Below are 22,513 nucleotides of genomic sequence, written 5' to 3'. Positions count from 1 at the left end.
CGGCCATATTTCACCTTAAGGACCAGGCCATTTTTTGCAAATCTGACCAGTGTCACTTTATGTGGTGATAACTTTAAAACGCTTTGACTTATCCAGGCCATTCTAAAATAGTTTTTTCGTCACATATTGTACTTCATGACACTGGTAAAATGGAGTCAAATTCATTTTTATTTATTTAAAAAAAACAAATTTGCCAAAAATTTTGAAAAATTAGCAAATTTCAAAGTTTTAATTTCTCTACTTCTATAATACATAGTAATACCTACAAAAATAGTTATTACTTTACATTCCCCATATGTCTACTTCATGTTTGGATCATTTTGGGAATGACATTTAATTTTTTGGGGATGTTACAAGGCTTAGAAGTTTAGAATTTAAATTTTTTGGCAAATTTTCCATTTTTTCCAGTTACATAATAAGGGTCAACAGCCAAACAAAACGCTATATTTATTGCCCTGATTCTGTAGTTTGCAGAAACACCCATATGTGGCCGTAAACTACTGTACGGGCACACGGTAGGGCGTAGAGGGAAAGGTGCGCCGTGTGGTTTTTGGAAGGCTGATTTTGCTGGACTGGTTTATTTACACCATGTCCCATTTGAAGCCCCCCTGATGCACCCCTAGAGTAGAAACTCCATAAAAGTGACCCCATTTTGGAAACTATGGGATAAGGTGGCAGTTCTGTTGGGTCTATTTTTAGGGTACATATGATTTTTGGTTGCTCTATTTTACATTTTTGTGAGGCAAGGTTACCAAAAATAGAAATTCTGAAATTTCCTCTCCATTTGCCATAAAGTCTGTTGAGGAACACCTAAAGGGTTAATAAAGTTTGTAAAATCAGTTTTGAATACCTTGAGGGGTGTATTTTCTTAGATGGGGTAGTTTTTCCTAGAGTTTCTACTCTAGGGGTGCATCAGGGGGTCTTCAAATGGGACATGGTGCCAAAAAAAAAGGCCATCAAAATCCGCCTTCCAGAAACCATACAGCGTTCCTTTCCTTCTGCGCCCTGCCGTTTAGTCGAACAGAAGTTTACAGAAGCACCCCATATGTGGTCGTAAACTGCAGAATCAGGGTAATAAATATTAAGTTTTATTTGGCTGTTAACCCTTGCTTTGTTACTGGAAAAAAACGGATTAAAATTGAAAATTTGCCCAAAAATAGCTGTTTTTGCATCGTTTTTATTAAAAATTTTTGACCGTGTTCATCTGAGGGGTTAGGTCATGGGGTATTTTTATAGAGAAGATTCTTACGGACGCGGCGATACCTAATATGTTACATTTATTTATGTTTTACACTATATTATCTTTTTATAAACCAAAAAATAAATAACATTTTAGTATCTTCATAGTCTAAGAGTCAGTTTCTTTTAAAGTTTTTAGCCGATTATCTTAGGTAGGGGCTAATTTTTTGCGGGATGAGAGGACGGTTTTATTGGCACTATTTTGGGGGGCATATGACTTTTTGATCGCTTGTGTGGCGAAACTAACCTCACCACTGGGTTTTGGAGGGGCCTGTTTGCCAGCCTCTTGCCTCAGGATTATGGCCCATATCCTAACTTTGAAGGAGAAGACAGACCGTCCGCACAGTCTAAATCTGTGGTACTGTTTTGGGCAGGAAAGCCATGCTTGCGGTCGGCCAAATGTGACTTCCATGGAATTCGGGAACCCCTGCTCGGATCTGGGTGATTTTTGGATATGTTGTTCACCCAGATCAGAGCTAACCACGGATGTATAAATTATGGGGATATGTGGGGTTTTGAGGTGGTTTCTGTGTTTTGGGGAAAAATGTGTGCTTTCTGCCTGTTAGTGATTAAGTTAGCCCATTATGTTTGGTAATTGTATCACAGGCAGAGCCCATTGTGTTTTGGTAAATTTATTTTGTTGATTGCATCAAAGGCAATGCCTATTCTGTTATTGAGTGCATCACAGGCAATGCCATTGTGTTTAATTGCGTCACAGACAATGCCATTGTGTTTGTTGAATGTATAGTTTTTGTGTTTAAACTGTAAGGATTGGCTGCTATGTTATGTCCTCAGTTCCCAACCAGGTCCACAGGGGTGGCACCCTTGTTGGAAAATGTGTATATAAGTCAATGCTTGTGTGTTCAATAAAGAGTTCCTGTTTTACCCTTCATCATGTTGAGGCTGGTGTTTGGGTAACTGATCGACACTGGGGATTGCTATATGCTGAAGATTTGCTATTCTCCCCTGGCTATAACTACTAGCTCTTGTAAGAGCTGTTCCTGTTCCTGGTTCCTGTGGTGGTTACGGTGTCGAGTGGAGTGCTTGGAGTCCTCGGGAAGCGCTAGGAGCATCCATCAACAGAGGTACCCAGTCGGGGTGCCAGGAGATCGTTACAGATTGCTATTACAATTTTTGTGATGTAATGTGACAAATTTTTTTTGACCGTGTTCATCTGAGCGGTTAGGTCATGAGGTATTTTTATAGAGCAGATTCTTACGGACGGGATGATACCTAATGTCTACTTTTTTAATTTATTTTAGTTTTACAAAATAATATTTTTGAAAATGTTTTTTTTTTTTGTTTTAGTGTCTCAAGTCTGAGAACCATAGTTTTCTTATTGTCAGTGGCTAAATGGAATTAAAATTGGGGAAGGGGATTATAAATTTAGAACTCCATGGAAGTGTGGTACTCCCCGAAGCAACCGTCAATGCAGAGGCCCGGATGATCGGGGCACGTGTCACACTGAGTGGTGGTGTTCTTCCGTATCCCCCTCCTGTGACGCACTCTGCACTTTTTTGGGGGTCCGTCCCTTCTTTCCAGTATGGGGGACCACACCTAGAAAGTGTTGGCCAGGGACGATCCGGGCGCCTCCAGTTCCCGAGGTACTCCGGCCTGCTTTTTCCCGGTCAGAAAAGATCAGGGCCTTGAGGACTGCCTCAACTGAAGGAATTTCCCTGTGTTGCCAGCGCTCCTGGACAGCACAAAAGAGTTGTACAAGGCAACCTGTACCAAGTAGACCGCAACTTTTTTGTACCATGCCCAGGTTTTGCGCATGGCATTATATGGCTTGATGACTTGATCAGAGAGATCAACTCCTCCCATATACTGATTGTAGTCGATGATGCAATCGGGCTTGAGGACCGTTGCCGCGGTACCTCGCACAGGGACAGGGGTGATGCCGTTACCGTGAATTGTGGACAGTACAAGGACATCCCTCTTGTCCTTATATCTGACCAGCAACAGGTTTCCACTGGTAAGGGCATGGGTCGCACCCCTGGGGATAGGTACCTGGAGGGGGTGGGTAGGGAGGTCGCGTTGATTTTTCCGCACATTCCCACAAGCGGACGTGGATCTGGCGGCGAGGGACTGGAACAAGGGGATACTAGTATAAAGGTTATCCACGTACAGGTGGTAACCTTTATCTAGCAGTGGGTGCATAAGGTCCCACACAAGTTTCCCGCTAACACCCAGAGTGGGGGGACATTCTGGGGGTTGAATACGGGAATCTCGCCCGTCGTACACATGAAACTTGTAAGTGTACCCTGAGGTACTCTCACAAAGTTTGTACAGCTTCACGCCATACCTCGCCCGCTTAGAGGGAACATACTGGCGGAAAATTAGTCTCCCCTTGAAAGCAATGAGAGACTCATCAACCGCAACCTCCCTTCCAGATACATAGTCCTCCAAAAATTTGGCCCCAAAGTGATCGATGACCGGCCTGATTTTGTACAAGCGGTCATAGGCAGGATCACCTTGGGGGGGACATGCTGCATTATCTGCATAATGCAGGTATTTCCGGATGGCTTCAAACCGGGTACGTGTCATGGCCGTACTGTAAAGTGGGGTCTGGTAGAGGACGTCCCCACTCCAGTAATGCCTGACACTAGGTTTTTTGACTAGGCCCATGTGCAGCACGAGGCCCCAAAACGTCCTCATCTCGGCTGCACTGACCGGAGTCCAGCCACCGGCCCTAGCCAAAAAGGAGCCCGGGTGTTGAGCAATGAACTGTTGGGCGAACAGGTTAGTTTGCTCCACCATCAGGTTCACAAAGTGGTCACTGAAAAAAAGACTAAAATAGTCTGGATTCCTGGTTGGCCAACAAAATCAGGAATCGCAGGCTCAAAATGCTCTGGGGTATACCATGCAAGTTCACCGGTAGGGGGCTCCGGTGGACTTAACTGGTGGGCCGGAAAACTAGTACGAGCCCCAGAGCTTCTCGTACTAGTGTGGGCCACAGGGTCCCTAGCATGGCGGTCCCCTTGCTCCGCCTGGCGGCGTCTCCGCCTCCTTGGGGGCTCATCATCATCGCTAGATGATGAGGAGGATGCATATGACAAAAGGAAAGTGGGGTCATCCTTGTCCTCACTGGGAGAACATCCGGCGGGCCATAGGGGAGTGTGTGTGAGTGTGTGGAAATCGTTATTTGGTGTGCGTGTGTGTGGGGGCACGTGTGTTCACGTACTTACCCTAAACCTAACAGAAAAAAAAAAAGAAAAAAAGAAATAAAATAAAAGGCCCAAATTTTTTTTTAAATTCAATCTCGTCCGAAGCTGATCAGCGTTGGGGTGTGCGATGCGCTAACAGTGGCCGGACGCTAAGAGAGCCGGCCACAGTCAGCGTACACAGAAAAAAAGTTTGCGCCCAAAAAAAAGTTGGGGGGGGGGGGGGGCAAGCTGCAGCACCCCTGGGGGGGGAGGGGTGTCTAGGGTCACACAGCTGTGCTGTGGACCCCAGACACCCGATTTAGGGTGATGCAACAAAAATATATATATATTTTTTTTTTAACAAAACTTTCCCTGAATATCCCTGCTTAACCTAACCTGTCCCTAACCTTTCCCTAAATACCTTTTAGTGCCAGATGGCACTGTGGAGGGTCAGAAGGGGGTGCTAGGCACAGATGGGGGTGCTGGCTCTGGAGATCCGATGCAGCGCTCCTCTCTCCTCTGCTCTCGGACACAGAAAGGAGGAGGAGAGGAGCACTGCAATAATTTGAACTGCCCGCCCCTGCAGCCAATCAGAACCGATCCTGAGAGATGATGTAACCATCACCTCTCAGGATCGCAGGATGGTGATTGGTGGTGTATTATCACACCACCGATCAACAACCTGTTCCGGGTTATCGGGTCCCCAGAGACCCGAATAACCCGGAAACTCAGCAAACCGCAGGTCTGAATTGACCTGCAGTTTGCTGCGATCGCCGACACGGGGGGGGGGGGGGGGGTCACAGGACCCCCTCCCCCGCGCATTGTCCCAGGGTGCCTGCTCAATGATTTGAGCAGGCACCCAGTTCCGATCACCGCCCGCCGCGCGGCAGTGATCGGAACTACACAGGACGTACCGGTACGCCCTGTGTCCTTAAGAGGTTAAATGTGTTTTTATTGGGATTTTATGTGATAGACCAACACAAAGTAGCAAGTATGTGTGAAGTGAAAAGAAAATTATACATGGTTTTCAAAAAATTTTATAACTAAAAACCTGAAAGGTGTGGTGTGCATTTGTATTTAGGCCCCTATACTCTGATAACCCTATATAACATCCAGTGTGACCAATTGCCTTCAGAAGTAACCTATTTAGTACATAGAATCCACTTGTGTGTAATTTATTCTTGGTATAACTACAACTGTTCTGTGAAGGCGTCAGAGTTTTGTTAGTGATCAAACAGCATCATGAAAACCAAGGAACACACCAGACAGGTTAAGGATAAGCCCTTAGGCTTCATTCACACATCCGCGGAACACGGTCCGTGAGATACCGGCCTGGCATCCTGCTTAGTGCAGGAGCGCACGGTGTCATTGGTTGCTATCACGCCGTGCGCTTTGTGCCGCTGCTGCAGTACAGTAATAGACTCCTATGATCTATACGAGTGTATTACTGTACTGCAGCGGCGGCACAAAGCGCACGGCGACATAGCAACCAATGACGCCGTGCACTCCTGCATTAAGCAGGATGCCAGTACGGTATCTCACCATGTTCCACGGATGTGTGAATGAAGCCTAATTCACACAGTCAGTGTTCGGTCAGTGATTTCCATCAGTGATTTTGAGCCAAAACCAGGTGCAGCTCTAAACACAGAAGAGGTGCAGGTTTTTTCCTTTATACCTTATCTCTGTATAGCTCCAATCCTGGTTTTGGTTCACAATCACTGATGGAAATCACTGACGTGTAAATAAAGCATAAAGCTGTGGAGAAGTGTAAAGCAGGGTTAGGTTATAAAAAAATATCCCAAGTTCTGAACATCTCACGGAGCCCTGTTCGATCCATTATCTGAATATGGAAGGAGTATGGCACAACTGCAAACCTACCAAGACATGGTCATTCACCTAAACTGACAGCCCAGGAAAGGGGAGCACTAATAAGAAAAGCAGGCAAGAGGCCCAAGATCACTCTGGAGGAGCTGCAGAGATTCACAGCTCAGGTAGGAGAATCTGTCCTCAGGACAACTATTAGGCTGAGTTCACACGGGCGAGATTTCCGCGCGGGTGCAATGCGGTAGGTGAACGTATTGCACCCGCACTGAATCCGGCACCATTCATTTCAATGGATCTGTGTACATGAGCGTTTTTTTTCACGCATCACTTCTGCAATGCTTTAAAATCGCAGCATGTTCTATATTCTGCGTTTGTAACGCAGGACAGGCCCCATAGAAGTGAATGGGGCTGCGTGAAAAACGCACTGCATCCGCAAGCAAGTGCGGGTGCGATGCGTTTTTCACTGATGGTTGCTAAGAGATGTTGTTTGTAAACCTTCCGTTTTTTATCACGCGCGTGAAAAACGCATCAAAACGCATTGCACCCGCGCGGAAAAAACTGAACAACTAAACGCAATCGCAGACAAAACTGACTGAACTTGCTTGCAAAATAGTGCGAGTTTCACTGAACGCACCCTGAACGCATCCTGAGCCAATCCGTCACGCCCGTGTGAACCCAGCCTTAGTCTTGTACGCCACAAATCTGGCCTTTATGGAAGAGTGGCAAAAAAAAAGCCATTTTTGAAAGCAACCCAAAAAAAGTCCCGTTTGCAGTTTGCCACAAGCCATGTAGGGGAGACAGCAACATGTGGAAGAAGGTGCTCTGGTCAGATGAAACCAAAGTTGAACATTTTGGCCTAAATGAAAAACAATATATGTGGCGGAAAACTAACACTGCACATCTCCCTGAACACCATGAAAAGACTTGAGACTGAGGCAGAGGTGCACCTTCTAGCAGGACAACAAACCTAAACATACAGTCAGAGCTACAATGGAATGGTTTAAATCAAAGTAGATTCATATGTTAGAATGGCCCAATCAAAGTCTAGGCTTGAATCCGATTAAGAATCTATGGCAAAACTTGAAAATTGCTGTTCACAGACGCTCTCCGTCCACCTGACTGAGCTTGGGCTATTTTGCAAAGAAGAATGGGCACACATTTCAGCCTCCAGCTGTGCAAAGTTGGTAGAGACATACGCCAAAAGACTTGCAGCAAAGGGTGGTCCTATAAAGTATTGACTCAGGGGGCTACATACAAATGCACGCCACACTTTCCAGATTTTTATTTATTACAAATTTTGAAAACCATTTATCATTTTATTTTCACTTGACGCATACAGTATTTGCTACTTTTGTGTTGGTCTATCACATAAAATCCCAATAAAATACATTTAAAGAGGACCTTTCACCAGGATACATGCATTGAAATTGTTATATTACCTTACGCGGTTATCTTCTGCGAGCGCATCCAATCAGAGCGCCCCACTCTTAGCCAGAGAGAAGGAGTTCAAGTTCTCGCGAGACTCGCGAGAACTTGAGCTTTTACACATCCCGAGCCGTGCGCCATCTTGGAGTCCATCGCAGCAGCAGCATCCCCCGGGGTCTCCAAGATGGCTCACGGCTTGGGATGTGTAAAAGCTCAAGTTCTCGCGAATCTCGCGAGAACTTGAGCTTTTTCTTCCTGGCTAAGAGCGGGGCGCTCTGATTGGATGCGCTTGCAGCCAGGCAGAAGATAACTGCGCCCAGGACAAATTCAAGTCCCCGCCTAGTTGAACCGAATCGCTTTATTAGCATATGAGGCGCAAAAACAAACGGGGACCACAGCGGACGAAAGGGGGGGTCCTTTGAAAAAAAAACAAAAACTGAAAGACATCACTGGGGGCCGCACTGTAAGGTAATGTAACTATTTCAACACATGTATCCTGGTGAAATGTCCTCTTTATGTTTGTTGGTGTAACGTGTAAAATATTTGGAAAAGTTGAAGGGGGTATGAAAACTTTTTCAGGCCACTATATGTAAGTGATTACAATATTAGAGAGAAAGGATAAGTTTTTTGAAGAAAACTTTACAATTGAAATAAGTCTGTAGTACCCTGCTGGGCCGTCTCTAGCCAGGATACAAGATGAGATACAGTTGGGCATGGAGCCATACAGGTTCCATATGGTATCTTGCAGCACATTTGCCCACAGATGTTGCAGCTGGGCCTGTAGGTCCTGCACACTAATAGGTTGTCAAAGCTGGTGCCCCATCTGGTCTCATTGGCAATAAATCTGGCAAACGGGCAGGCCAAGAAAGTGTTGCAATCTGGAGGAGACATTCCTGGAAAATCCTTGCTATGTGTGAGAGAGCATTATACTGCTGAAAAATTGTCAATTGGAAGCCCTGCCATGAGAGGCAACACATTTGGCCGAAGGATGTCCTGCACATATCACTGAGTGTCCTTTGTATCACAAATGAAATTTAGGTGCCACATCAGCATCACACCAAGGATACACCGGATAAATGTACCCCCTTTATACACACCTCCTAATGGTGTCCCCTGAAGAAGCCGAGCGAAACGCGCGTCGGGGTGTGCTCACCAAGACTCTAAGGTTTGTCCCCCATAATATGCTTAACTGGTGGTTACATGCGGGTTTTTTGTACATGGGCTCCAGATGGATTAACGCATGTAGGTGTCTTATATATGTTTATTGACATCTGATACTATTCTCAATAACTGTTGCAACTCGCTTTGTTAGATATCACCTGTATTACTATCACAATACACGCTCTCCTTTGGCCTGCTGAGGAGATGTATTTCTCCGTATTAATTGTATTGTCAAGCCATTAGGAGGTGTGTATAAAGGGAGTACATTTATCCGGTGTATCCTTGGTGTGACGCTGATTCGCAGCGCTACTGCATTACTGCTATTTATATTATATTTCATTGTTGTCTATTTTGTTGTCTTTTATGATGATATTCAATAAAAATGTATTATCAATATATATGTGTGTTCTTGTCTGTTTGGTATATTAATGGTGGGCAAGGAAACAGTGAGAGCTGCCCATGTTTGTTGGCAGATAAAACAGTCTTCTTTACTGGTGGTCTGTCCGGAGCCTGTTTAGTGTGTGTATGGTCCCTCTCTTAACCACTGCTCCGAACAGCTTTTAACAGCTATGACAGAATGGTCTACATGGTGGGCAAATCATCAATACGACCATCTGGCTTCTCTCAGTCCAATGATGTGCCCCGTCTCAAACTCTTTCTTATGGGCAAAATGGCTTTGAGTGCATTGAAGAGGCATGTCTAGCAATCAATGATCTCTCCCCAAGAGGTTCACTACCCAAAAGTAGCTTCTGAGAGCCAATTTAAAGGACAGCAGGGGAAGCACTTTTACATCCTCTTGTGGCAAGACTGTGTCTAATCAGACCACACCTTTATTCGTTTACATGCTGAGTTTTACAGCAATCCAACATTTCGTCCGGGTGTGTGTGTTGTTTTTTTATTTTATTTTGTCATTGTCAACAAGTGTAATTGTATTCCACATGGAATGACAATTCTGGAGCATCTCAGGACTTATGTTGTACCGTTCCTCTGTTCTAACTACAAGAAGTCTATGAATAAATTGCCAACTCTGTATTACCAGTTGGGGGAAGGGGGGGGCGGTGTCCTTGCATAGTCTGACACTGTCCAGTCAGTGCGGGCGTGGCAGCCAGTACAAGGAAAATGGGAATACTCTGCAATTTATTCATAAATTTATGTTAGGAATAATGGAGGAAAGACACATCTATTCTGGAATAGATGCTCCAGAATTGTTGTTACGTAGTCGGTGCACACTTTGCTGTTATTCATTATTCATAATATCAAAATTCCCAGCAGAATGTTTTTTGGCTTTTACATTTTCCATTATTACATGTTTGTTTTATGTCTTTCTCCCTGCGATCTTTTGGGAACTTCCCTCTTATTCCTGATTTCTTCCCCTTTGCTGTATGTGTCCTGGCAGCGTAGTATATTGGATTTTCTGTCAGCGTCGCCAGGTTTATTTAGGCTACTACTATGCCTGATGGTAAAATGTGCTAAATCAGTCATAAATTCTTAAAACTTATGTTTTCTTTCCAATAAAATAAATAGGGTTGTTCAAAGCTATGTACATGTTGCTGTGCAGGTACATTTTACACCCAAAATGTCTTGTTGCTTGTGCACATTAGACGTACATATCTTGGCAAGTTATTTGTAGTGTTTGATATGATTGGCTGGAAATGCTACAGATCAAATTTTCATAGGGAGCAATACGATTTTAGGTTAGACCTGTTAGTAATTCCACATTTAAAGGGTTTCTGTCACCAGATTGGCCCCTATTAAGCTAGCTGACATTAGCGATGTGCTAATGTCAGCTAAACCTAACTATCCTATTCCTACTTTTATCTATGCCCCCGTTACGCCAGAAATCTAACTTTTATAATATGCTAATTAGCCTCTAGGAGCAGGAGGGCCTTGTTCCTGCTCCTAGAGGCTCCGTTCTCCCACCTTTGTCGCCTCCCTCCGAGTCCTGATTGACAGGGCCAGGCAGCGCTCGCATCCGTCTGCCAGCCTTGTGCTCTGGTGAAATCTCGCGCCGTTCAGTATTCGACGCAGGCGCGGTGAGGAAGTTGGCAGCCTGCGAGCGTCTATCCCTCACAGCGCCTGAACGGCGCGAGATTTCACCAGAGCACAGGGCTGGCAGATGGATGCGAGCTCTGCCTGGCCCTGTCAATCAGGACTCGGAGGGAGGCGACAAAGGTGGGAGAACGGAGCCTCTAGGAGCAGGGGCAATGCCCCCCTGCTCCTAGAGGCTAATTAGCATATTATAAAAGTTAGATTTCTGGAGTAACGGGGGCATAGATAAAAGTAGGAATAGGATAGTTAGGTTTAGCTGACATTAGCACATCGCTAATGTCAGCTAGCTTAATAGGGTTAAATCTGGTGACACAAACCCTTTAAAGCACAGTGTATAATGTGTGGCTAACAATTAGAATATATAAGCAATGGTGAAAGGAGATACCATGTCACAGACTTTTGTTTAATCTTTTAAAGGGGTTGTCCGGGTTCAGAGCTGAACCCGGACATCCCTCCATTTTTCCGCCGGCAGCCCCCCTGACTTGAGCATCGGAGCAGTTCATGCTCCGATGCTCTCCTTTGCCCTGCGCTAAATCGCGCAGGGCAAAGGCATTTTTTGGAGATCCGGTGACATACCGGGGCTCTCTATGGGGCTGCCAGGAACCCCGGTGACGTCACCGGCACTGATGGGCGGGATTTAGCACTGCTCTAGCTAGTAAAACGGCTAGGGCAGCGCTAAAGCCTGCCCATCAGAGCCGGTGACGTCACCAAACACACTGCCGGGCGGAAGTTTCTGCCCGGCAGTGTGTTATTGAAAACAAAAGAACCCGTGCCCTGCGCGATCTAGCGCAGGGCAAGGGAGCGCATCGGAGCATGGGATGCTCCGATGCTAGCCTCAGGGGGGCTGCCTGGGTGAAAATAAGGGTATGTCCGGGTTCAGCTCTGAACCCGGACAACCCCTTTAAAGGAATTGTATTAACCAGATTTTGTTTTTCTAATTTAAAACCAAACACTGAGATAATTTTACAATATTGATTGTTTTATTTTTGTGACTGTACATATTTTTTTCTAAAAAAATAGAGCTGCACTCTGCTTCGTTGACAGCAGTTCAGAGATTTGCTTTACAGCAGCTTAAAGTGAATGTGTCATCAGAAAATGATCTGCTGTTTAAATCACGTTTTTATGTATAACATATTTTGAAATAATTTTTGATGATGATATTTTTACATTTTCCATGTCACTTTTTATATTTAAACTAAAACAAAAAATCCTGCAGTTTTTGCACTGGCCACTAGGGCTAATAATTGGTGCCTCTTCTTGGTTTGTACTTTACTGCAGTTAACTCTTTCTAATCCTGCCTGTAATGATATCATTCCTATCTACAGATAAGACAGGATCCACCACTCACAATATGTGATTGTCAGACCTTTTTCTTTCCTTGTACAATGACCTCTGCACAGGTCACAGGGCATGTCCAGAAAACTGCCCCATAGAAGTCAGTGAGGTCCCCTCCTGACCATTGTGTCTACTATGTCTAGTAAAACAGTGGTTAGACCTGCAGCAATCGCATTATTAAATATCTTAAAAGACTTCCCATCAGTCTTGAAAAGCACAGAACCTCAAATAAATCATTAAGCAGATATGAGTTAAAGGGGTTGCCCAGCCTAGGAGCTGACAACCTATCTAGGCCTAACGTGTGGCTCACAAAATAAAAGAACCCACTTACCTGCCCACATTCCCGGATGCTTCTGGTTACCCCTGGAAACAGCCAGGAACGGGGCAGTGTCCCAATTGCAGTGGGACCACAGACAGGTAAGTGTGGGTTTGTTTATGGGCCACATTATAGGGATTATAGGGACTGTCGGCCTCCAGCCGAGCCGGACAACTCCTTTAAGGGTACTTTATCAAATAGCGCATTAGGCTACTTTCACACTAGCGTTTCTATTTCCTGTATTGATCCGGTATGGTCTCAATACCGGAAAAAAACGCTTCCATTTTGTCCCCATTCATTGTCAATGGGGACAAAACGTAACTGAACAGAACGGAATGCTCCAAAATGCATTCCAATCCGTTTGGTTGCGTTCCCATACCGGAGAGCATCCGTCATGGGATGCAGAGAAAGACGGATCTGTTATAACACACAATGCAAGTCAATGGGGAGGGATCCGTTTAACTCTGACACTATCTGACACAATAGAAAACGGATCCGTCCCCCATTGACTTTCAATGGACTTCATGACGGATCCGTCTTGGCAATGTTAAAGATTATACAACCGGATCCGTTCATAACTGATGCAGACGGTTGTATTGTCAGTAACGGAAGCGTTTTTGCTGAACCCTGCCGGATCCAGTATAAACGCTGGTGTGAAAGTAGCCTTAGCTGGTTATCATAGAAGGCATTGGGAATGTGTGTGGCCTCACATTCATGGTAACAGTGATTAGCACTCCAAATCTTCTGAAAACCTCCTTACTAATAGAAGTTCACATCTGCATTGTCGCTTCCATTCATTAAGCAAACCACATATTTCTGCCGGATCCGTCACACAGTGGACAGCAATGCTCTCCAGTGATTGACTTATAATGGGGTTCCATCATGGTTTCCATAGTTTTGTTGGCAAGGATTAGCCCTACGTGTGCTGGGTGTGAAGATATATAATATATATAATATTTGTGTTTATTTCCATTCTACCAGGTGAACCTATTTGTCATGCTGTCAGTGGTCTGCGTATTACTGAACCTGGCTGGTTTCATACTAGGATGCCAAGGTGCTCAGTTTGTTTCCAGTGTGCCCAGCTGTCATCTGGTAAGTGTTTATATTGTAATGTATTTCTGAACATCTTAAGACCCTGTAGTCCACCACGCTCTGCAGTCATCTAGATAAGATCCTTTATCCATGGCACTTTACTATTAAGGAATGTAAATTACTACATGCCCACCTGTGCCATTACCACCCATTCTGACAACAAAGGAAATGTCACTGACGGTGCCCAATACATCTTCACCTCTTTCCTTCTCCATATTCACAGATGCCCATGGGGACACACCAGATCATGCCCACAGATACCCCCACAGTGACCTCAATAACATCATGCCTGTGACATTAGCACTGACTAGAGTCTTCACAGGGATTCATCACACCCTCCATATGTCACCCATGCTACCCATGCTCCCAAGTTCAGCCACCACAGTTCTCTGGCCGCTTTGGGTTCTAGCAGTCAGTTTGTAGGCCAGAACTCCTTGTGACATCATGGCCGCCCTGTCCACCCCTGTGACCTCACTACCAAGCCTGGGACCTTAAAGAGGACATATTATCAGTAAATAATAGTATTCCACATGAGATTAGCATCTATTCTTATGACACTATGTTGTGCAATTCCTCTATTATACCTGGTAGAAGTCTCACACTGTTCAATAAGTGCACCCAGTGGCAACCTGTGCATGAACACCCCCCCCCCCCCTACACTGGAAACACCCAGTTGTGCCCTAACCCCTTTGCACCCTCTGACGTAATAGTACATCTGCAGTGTGTCAGAGGTGTATGGAGCAGGGTCATCAGCTGATCCTGTTCCATTCATCATCTCAGTCATTTTAAGGGATTCTGTCATCAGAAATGAGCCCTATAAGCTAAACATATGGCGATGTCCCTTGTAAAACACTGAATCCTAAAGTGACCTTATCAAATGCCCCTGTGGCTCTATATTCCTAAAAAAGCGGTTTATATCACCTGTCAATCACTTCAAAATGTGTCCAAGGGGACGTCTCATGGTGAAAGGTGCCCGGCTGCAGCCATCTCGTTTAGGTGCCCAGCGCCGCCTTCTGAGCTGAAATCGCCGCCCTCCCTTTCATTCGATCCGCCTACCTCAGGTGACTAACCTTCCTTGTGCCCAGCCGTGCCCAGCCACGCCCGCTTGTGAAGGAGCCCAGCACCGCCTATGTCTCCTCCTTTCATCAACGATGGATAGCCGTAATCTCGCTATCTAAAATAAAAATAAAAAGTACATAAATTTGATATTGCTGTAAACTCACCCAATGTCATGTCAACCAGCATATAATGAACACCATAAAAGTAAAGCCGAAAAAAACCATGGGGGAAATGCGTTTTTTTTTTTCTCACCCAGCAAAGATTATTATTATTTTTTTAAAACAAGATATGGTAAATTTATTGGTGCCGTTAAAAACACAAATTGTCCTGCAAAAATAAGCCTTAGTAAGGCTGTGTGAACATAGTAACACAGGGGCACATTTATTAAGACTTCGGCGGGACCACTGCTGCTTCTATATGTAAGACATCTTCCTTGCTGTCTTACAGACCATTTTCTACGCCTAAACCAGGCATAGAAAATGGTAAATGAGACGGGACTGCCAGCCCGCCAACATCACGCCCACTTTTTTACACATGGTGTGAGCGGGGAAAAGTTGCAGATTGCGGCGCAAAGGTAATCTGGGCCTAATACAGGTTCTTCTCAAAAAATTTGCATATTCTGATAAAGTTCATTATTTTCTGTAATGTACTGATAAACATTAGACTTTCATATATTTTAGATTCATTACACACAACTGAAGTAGTTCAAGCCTTTTCTTGTTTTAATATTGATGATTTTGGCATACAGCTCATGAAAACCCCAAATTCCTATCTCAAAAAATTAGCATATTTCATCCGACCAATAAAAGAAAAGTGTTTTTAATACAAAAAAAGTCAACCTTCAAATAATTAAGTTTAGTTATGCACTCAATACTTGGTCGGGAATCCTTTTGCAGAAATGACTGCTTCAATGCGGCGTGGCATGGAGGCAATCAGCCTGTAGCACTGCTGAGGTGTTATGGAGGCCCAGGATGCTTCGATAGCGGCCTTAAGATCATCCAGAGTGTTGGGTCTTGCGTCTCTCAACTTTCTCTTCCCAATATCCCACTGATTCTCTATGGGGTTCAGGTCAGGAGAGTTGGCAGGCCAATTGAGCACAGTAATACCATGGTCAGTAAACCATTTACCAGTGGTTTTGGCACTGTGAGCAGGTGCCAGGTCGTGCTGAAAAATGAAATCTTCATCTCCATAAAGCTTTTCAGCAGATGGAAGCATGAAGTGCTCCAAAATCTCCTGATAGCTAGCTGCATTGACCCTGCCCTTGATAAAACACAGTGGACCAACACCAGCAGCTGACATGGCACCCGAGACCATCACTAACTGTGGGTACTTGACACTGGACTTCAGGCATTTTGGCATTTCCCTCTCCCCAGTCTTCCTCCAGACTCTGGCACCTTGATTTCCGAATGACATGCAAAATTTGCTTTCATCCAAAAAAAGTACTTTGGACCACTGAGCAACAGTCCAGTGCTGCTTCTCTGTAGCCCAGGTCAGGCGCTTCTGCCGCTGTTTCTGGTTCAAAAGTGGCTTGACCTGGGGAATGCGGCACCTGTAGCCCATTTCCTGCACACGCCTGTACACGGTGGCTCTGGATGTTTCTACTCCAGACTCAGTCCACTGCTTCCGCAGGTCCCCCAAGGTCTGGAATCGGTCCTTCTCCACAATCTTCCTCAGGGTCCGGTCACCTCTTCTCGTTGTGCAGCGTTTTCTGCCACACTTTTTCCTTCCCACAGACTTCCCACTGAGGTGCCTTGATACAGCACTCTGGGAACAGCCTATTCGTTCAGAAATTTCTTTCTGTGTCTTACCCTCTTACTTGAGGGTGTCAATGATGGCCTTCTGGACAGCAGTCAGGTCGGCAGTCTTACCCATGATTGTGGTTTTGAGTAATGAACCAGGCTGGGAGTTTTTAAAAGCCTCAGGAATCTTTTGCAGGTGTTTAGAGTTAATTAGCTGATTCAGATGATTAGGTTAATAGCTCGTTTAGAGAACCTTTTCATGATATGCTAATTTTTTGAGATAGGAATTTTGGGTTTTCATGAGCTGTATGCCAAAATCATCAATATTAAAACAAGAAAAGGCTTGAACTACTTCAGTTGTGTGTAATGAATCTAAAATATATGAAAGTCTAATGTTTGTCAGTACATTACAGAAAATAATGAACTTTATCACAATATGCAAATTTTTTTGAGAAGAACCTGTATATATGTATTTCTGGTTAAAAAAGACAAGTCCATCCAGTTCAGCCTGTTATCCTGCAAGTTGATCCAGAGGAAGGCAAAACCCTGTGAGGCAGAAGCCAAATTTCCTCATTTTGCACCAATCAGGCAATCGGATAACTCCCTGGATCAACGACCCCTCTCTAGTAGCTATAGCCTGTAATATTATTACACTCCAGAAATACATCCAGGCCCCTCTTGAACTCTTTTAGTGAACTCTCCATCACCACCTCCTCAGGCAGAGAGTTCCATAGTCTCACTGCTCTTACCATAAAGAATCCTCTTCTATGTCTGTGTACAAACCTTCTTTCTTCCAGATGCAGAGGATGTCTCCTCGTCACAGTCACAGTTCTGGGGATAAATAGATGATGGGATAGATCTCTGTACTGACCCCTGATATATTTATACATAGTAATTAGATCTCCCCTCAGTCGTCTTTTTTCTAAACTGAATAACTTTAATTTTGACAATCTTTCTGGGTACTGTCTGGGAACAGAAAAGCAAAAAAGTTGAGATCTTGGAAGGCAGGGAGGAAAAAAAATAAACTCAAAAATGAAAATTCTGCTGGTCCCTTATGGGGCTAAGTCATACATTTCTAGAAGGAATAAAAGAGGAATGACACAACATACAGTTATAAGAAAACATGCTCCAGAATTATTATTGCCTGGAGTATGCGAGTAGTTACTAAAACAGACATGTCAGGAGAAGTAAAGCAATCTTTATGTGTTGCGACACAGTGAAGGGTACGGTCTGTAAAAACAGGTATTTTCCTCCCAGCGTGTGCTGCTGGGCTGATTTGCAGCCAGGTGGAGTCAAACACCGGACTGGATTTTAAGTGCCAGTCCGGGTTTTGACAGCGCCTGGCTGTCCTTTAAAGGCAGCTGGGCTCAGCAGCAAAGTGTGTGTGTGCTGGAATCTGAGGCTTGTGCTGTGCTGGAGGGCTGAGACATGTGTTTAGGGAAAACAGGCCCCCTAAAATCCTGCTATGGACTGCTGGAGATAGAACTGCCAACAAGGTGATTTTTGCTATGTGGACTTTCCATTGTGTGTGAACTAACACCAAGACTGCAAAGTGACGTTTTGTTTTTGCCTTATGTGTGAATAAACACGGTAGTTCGATTTAAGAACTGGTAATTTGCCTCTGTACTGCGTCCGCATACCCTTTCTACCAGAGCGAATCCCCACAATTGGTGGAGGATGCGGGCACGCCCATAGAGGCTGGCATAAATGCCAAAATATTTTTGCTTTCGGGTACGGCTGGATGTCTTGGATTAGATCAGTTAAAATCAAACCTGTGTCACGTGACAAAATGGAGGCTGTAATGAAAGCTCTCGTGGAGGCTAACCAACACCAGCAAAAAAACAAACCAGCTGCTGTTACAACACTTGATGGCTTTACAGACGGCAGGAGCGTCCCAGAGTGTCCATGATGTCCAGAAAGTGGTCCGTGCGGGGATCCCCAAGATGACACCCTCAGATGACATCAAAACCTACCTGGCGATGTAAGAGAAGGTGGCCACAAGGGAGAATCTACCCCGAGATCAGTGGGCTGAGGTCGTCGCTCCGTTCCTGGCATCCGATTTCCAGCGGGTGTATTTCGACTTGCCAGACGATCAAATGGCTGACTACCAGAAAGTCAAGGGTGAAATTCTGGCAAGACTGGGGGTGAATGTGTTGGTCCGGGCCCAGCGGGTGCATCAGTGGGGGTTCAACCCGGCTGAGCTCGTGAGACCCCAGTATTATAACTTACTTAACCTCTTGCAAAAGTGTCTACAGCCTGACGTGCTGAGCCCCACTGCTATGCTGGATTGTCTGTTAGCTGATATGTTCTGGAGGGCTTGCCAACCCCTCTTCAGCACTGGATCGGCCAGGTGTCTCCTGGCAATGCCCTTGAGATGGTGGACCTGGTGGAATGCTATGAGGCTACCAGGAATCTAAAGGGGGGTTCTTTCGGGAGGGGGCCAGTCAAACCCTGGAAATCTCCACCCCAGGCCCGGAGGTTTGAGCCGCTAAAACCCGCCCAGGATGTACCCACTGCGGACCTGGCTCCGATAGTCTGCTGGCGGTTTCAGGATCATGTCCATGTAAGGGCTGACTGTCCCCATCGGGTTGAGCCCATGGACACTAACTATGGCTACCATCATTCGCTATATTCCATCAAGCTGTGTGCAACAGGTACCCCAGAAACTCTAAATCACTTGTGCCAGGTGGAAGTGGGAGACACTCCAGCAGAGGCCCTGCTGGACTCAGGGAGTCTGGTGTCCCTAGTAAGTGCTCCACTGGTACGGTCCGCTTAGTATACTGGCCGGAAAGTCGGGGTCATGTGCATTCACGGGGACTTTAAGACTATCCCACCGCCCTGGTGTCTCTAACCACGGGGGACGGCAGGTGGACTCACGAAGTGGCAGTTGCCACAAACTTACACTACGAACTTATAATCGGGAGAGACTTCCCGGGTTTCCCGGCACTGTGGCCTGCTACGAAAGTGACTGATACCCATGAGACAGGGGTAACCCCAGCAGAGTGTCCTTGCTCCGGAGGGAGGCCAGAACCCTGGGAACCCGAGGCCGAAAGGCCAGAGGTAGGGGTGACCGCCACTTTGGTGGAAGAGGGGGAGATAACCCCACTGAGTGTAATGGTGGGAGATGTGGAGGACTTGCCGCCGGGGCCTGAGCTGGCAGACCTCAATGTCTCCGGGGATAATTTTGGTACTGTACAACACCGGGACCCAACCCTATCCCGAGTCTGAGAAGATGTATTATCAGTAGATGGTGAACCACAACATGCTGGGGCAGAGTCGGTGTTCCCCCGTTTTGTGGTTCATCAGGATATGTTGCATCGGGTAAACCAGCTGCGGGGTAAACCCATTGAACAGTTGGTGGTGCCCCAGGCTTATCGCAAACTCGTGTTAGAGTTAGCCCACCAACATGTTCTCCGTGGTCATTTGGGAAGGTAGAAAACACAGGACCGGATACTACAATGGTTTTACTGGCCCAGTGTGTTTGGGGAGGTGGACAAACTCTGTAAGTCTTGCCTGACCTGACAGGCAACTAGCCCCCAGCATCTTTTCCGCAGTCCATTGGTACCTCTCGCGATCATTAAGCGAATCGCTATGGACCTCATAGGCTCAGTACCGAAGTCCGCTAGAGGACACCAACACATCTTGGCCGTCCTTGACTACACCACTCGGTAACTGGAGGCGGTGCCACTGTGACATATATCGGCTAAACTTATAGCTAAGGAGCTAATGGAGATGTTCTCCCGAGTGGGGCTACCTAAAGAGGTTCTGACTGACCAGGGGACCCCTTTTATGTCCAAGGTCATGAGGGAACTCTGTAAGTTACTGCATATCAAACAGTTAGACTTTCGTGTACCATTCACAAATGGACGGTGTGGTAGAGAGGTTTAAGAAAACATAAAAAAACATGTTAAAAAAGGTGGTGTCTAAAGATGGGAAGGATTGAGACCACCTTCTGCCCTATCTCATGTTTGCAGTGCGAGAGGTACCCATGGCCTCTACTGGGTTCTCACCCTTCGAACTGCTATATGGTAGACATCCTCGTGGTTTGTTGGACGTAGCCAAAGAGGCGTGGGAACAGCAACCTACTCCGCACAAAAGTGTCCTTGAGTACGTTACCCAGATGCAAGAAAGGATAGAGACAGTGTTACCTCTTGTTAGGGAGCGTATGGAGGCAGCTCAGCAAGCACAAAGTCAGATCTATAATCGGCAGGCCCGGGTCTTGATCTTTAACCCGGGTGATCGGGTTTTGGTTCTGGTACCGACCGTGGACATCAAGTTCCTGGTTAGGTAGCAGGGGCCCTACGAGGTACTCGAGAAAGTTGGAGAGGTAAATTACAAGGCACACCAGTCAGGGCGGCGAAAGCCAGAGCAGGTTTACCATGTTAATTTACAAAAACCTTAGAAAGATAGGGAGACCTTGTGCTGAAGAGGTTTTGGCCCCTCTTTCTGATGCAAGGGAAGCGGTTGCCACAGTAAAAATTGCTGACAGCCTCTCCTCTAAACAGGGTCAGGAGGCCAGGGAGTTCGTTAGTTGGAACATGGATGTGTTCTTGGACCTCCCTGGACGCACTTCCGCATTCCAGCATGACATTGTCTCTAAGCCTCAGGCAAAAGTCCAGTTAAAGCCATACCGGGTACCCGAGGCTCGGCGACAAGCCATCTCGGAGGAAGTGCAGCTAATGCTGCGGCTAGATGTCATCGAGGAGTCTAAAAGTGAGTGGGCCAGTCCTATAGTCTTAATACCCAAGCAGGACGGGACGTTACGTTTTTGTAACGATTTTTGTAAGCTGAATGAGATCTAAATTCGATGTATATCCCATGCCCCGGGACCTCACAAAAGGGTACTGGCAGGTGCCCTTAATGGAGGCTGCCAAAGAGAAAACTGCCTTCATCACGCCTGAGGGGCTGTATCAGTATAAGTTGTTACCCTTTGGTCTGCATGGCGCCCCCACCACTTTTCAACGTCTAATGGACAATGTGCTTCATCCACATCGGCGGTACGCCTCGACTTACCCGGATGATATTGGCATTCACAGTACCGACTGGGAAAGTCACCTGCCCAAAGTACAGGCCGTAGTGGACTCCCTTCGGAAGGCTGGACTAACAGCTAACCCAAAGAAATGTGTGGTAGGGTTAGAGGAGACTAAATACCTAGGGTATGTCATTGGGCGCGGAGTCATTAAACCCCAAGTAAACAAAATGGAGGCGATACGGAATTGGCCCCAACCTGTCACCTCTATGCAAGTAAAGTCGTTCCTACGGATGGTGGGCTATTACATGAGGTTTGTCCTCCACTTTGCTACGATAGCTGCGCCATTGGCAGGGCTCTTGAAGGGACATAAGTCCGTGATTGCTCACTGGGATGATCCGGGCGGAAGAGGCGTTCTCCGCTTTGAAGTTGGCCCTGTGTGGGTCCCCGGTTTTGGTGACGCCCAGTGCTGTACTGTCCCAGGAAGTCAACGGGGAGGAGAATCCCATTGTCTTCCTCCAGGAAGACAGGTATTTTCCTCCCAGCGTGTGCTGCTGGGCTGATTTGCAGCCAGGTGGGGTCAAACACCGGACTGCGTTTAAGTGCCGGACTGGGTATTGACAGCACCTTAGCTGTCCTTAAAAGACAGCTGGGCTCAGCAGCAAAGTGTGTGTGTGCTGGGATCTGAGGCTTGTGCCGTGCTGGAGGGCTGAAACCCGTGTTTAGGGGAAACAGGCCCCCTATAAGCCTGCTATGGACTGCTGGAGATAGAACTGCCAACAAGGTGATTTTTGCTATGTGGACTTTAAATTGTGTGTGAACTAACACCAAGACTTCAAAGTGACGTTTTGTTTGTGCCTTATGTGTGAATAAACATGGAACTTTGATTTAAGAACTGGTAATTTACCTCTTTACTGCGTCCGCATACCCTGTCTACCAGAGCGAATCCCCACAGTGTCCAAAGCAATATATTCGACCTCCACTCTTGGTAGAAGCTCATACCATCATTACCCTGTTAACATCATATATACACTGCACTGACCCCCCATGACAGGTCACCCTCAGATTCCCCTAAGGATACCGTCACATGGGTGCGGGTGAAACAGAAATTCCTCACAGATTTTGATGTGGTTTTGCCCCTATCTTATCCTTTTCTATT

The 22,513-nt window shown here is 46.0% G+C and overlaps 1 protein-coding gene across 1 annotated transcript in view; it reads left to right on the top strand.

The window, feature by feature from the left end:
• The window catches only part of FAM189A2 (family with sequence similarity 189 member A2), a 98,074-nt gene that overhangs the window by 40,888 nt on the left and 34,673 nt on the right, over positions 1-22,513 (top strand). Inside the window, exon 3 of the mRNA XM_040417092.1 lies at positions 13,477-13,587. Coding sequence (XP_040273026.1) covers positions 13,477-13,587 — 111 coding nt within the window. The remainder of the gene's footprint in view (positions 1-13,476; positions 13,588-22,513) is intronic.

This window comes from Bufo bufo, chromosome 2, assembly GCF_905171765.1.
Source record: "Bufo bufo chromosome 2, aBufBuf1.1, whole genome shotgun sequence".
In the NCBI taxonomy this organism is placed as follows: domain Eukaryota; kingdom Metazoa; phylum Chordata; class Amphibia; order Anura; family Bufonidae; genus Bufo; species Bufo bufo.
The sequence above is the reverse complement of the archived record's forward strand: the minus strand, read 5'-3'. Positions and strand labels throughout refer to the sequence as shown.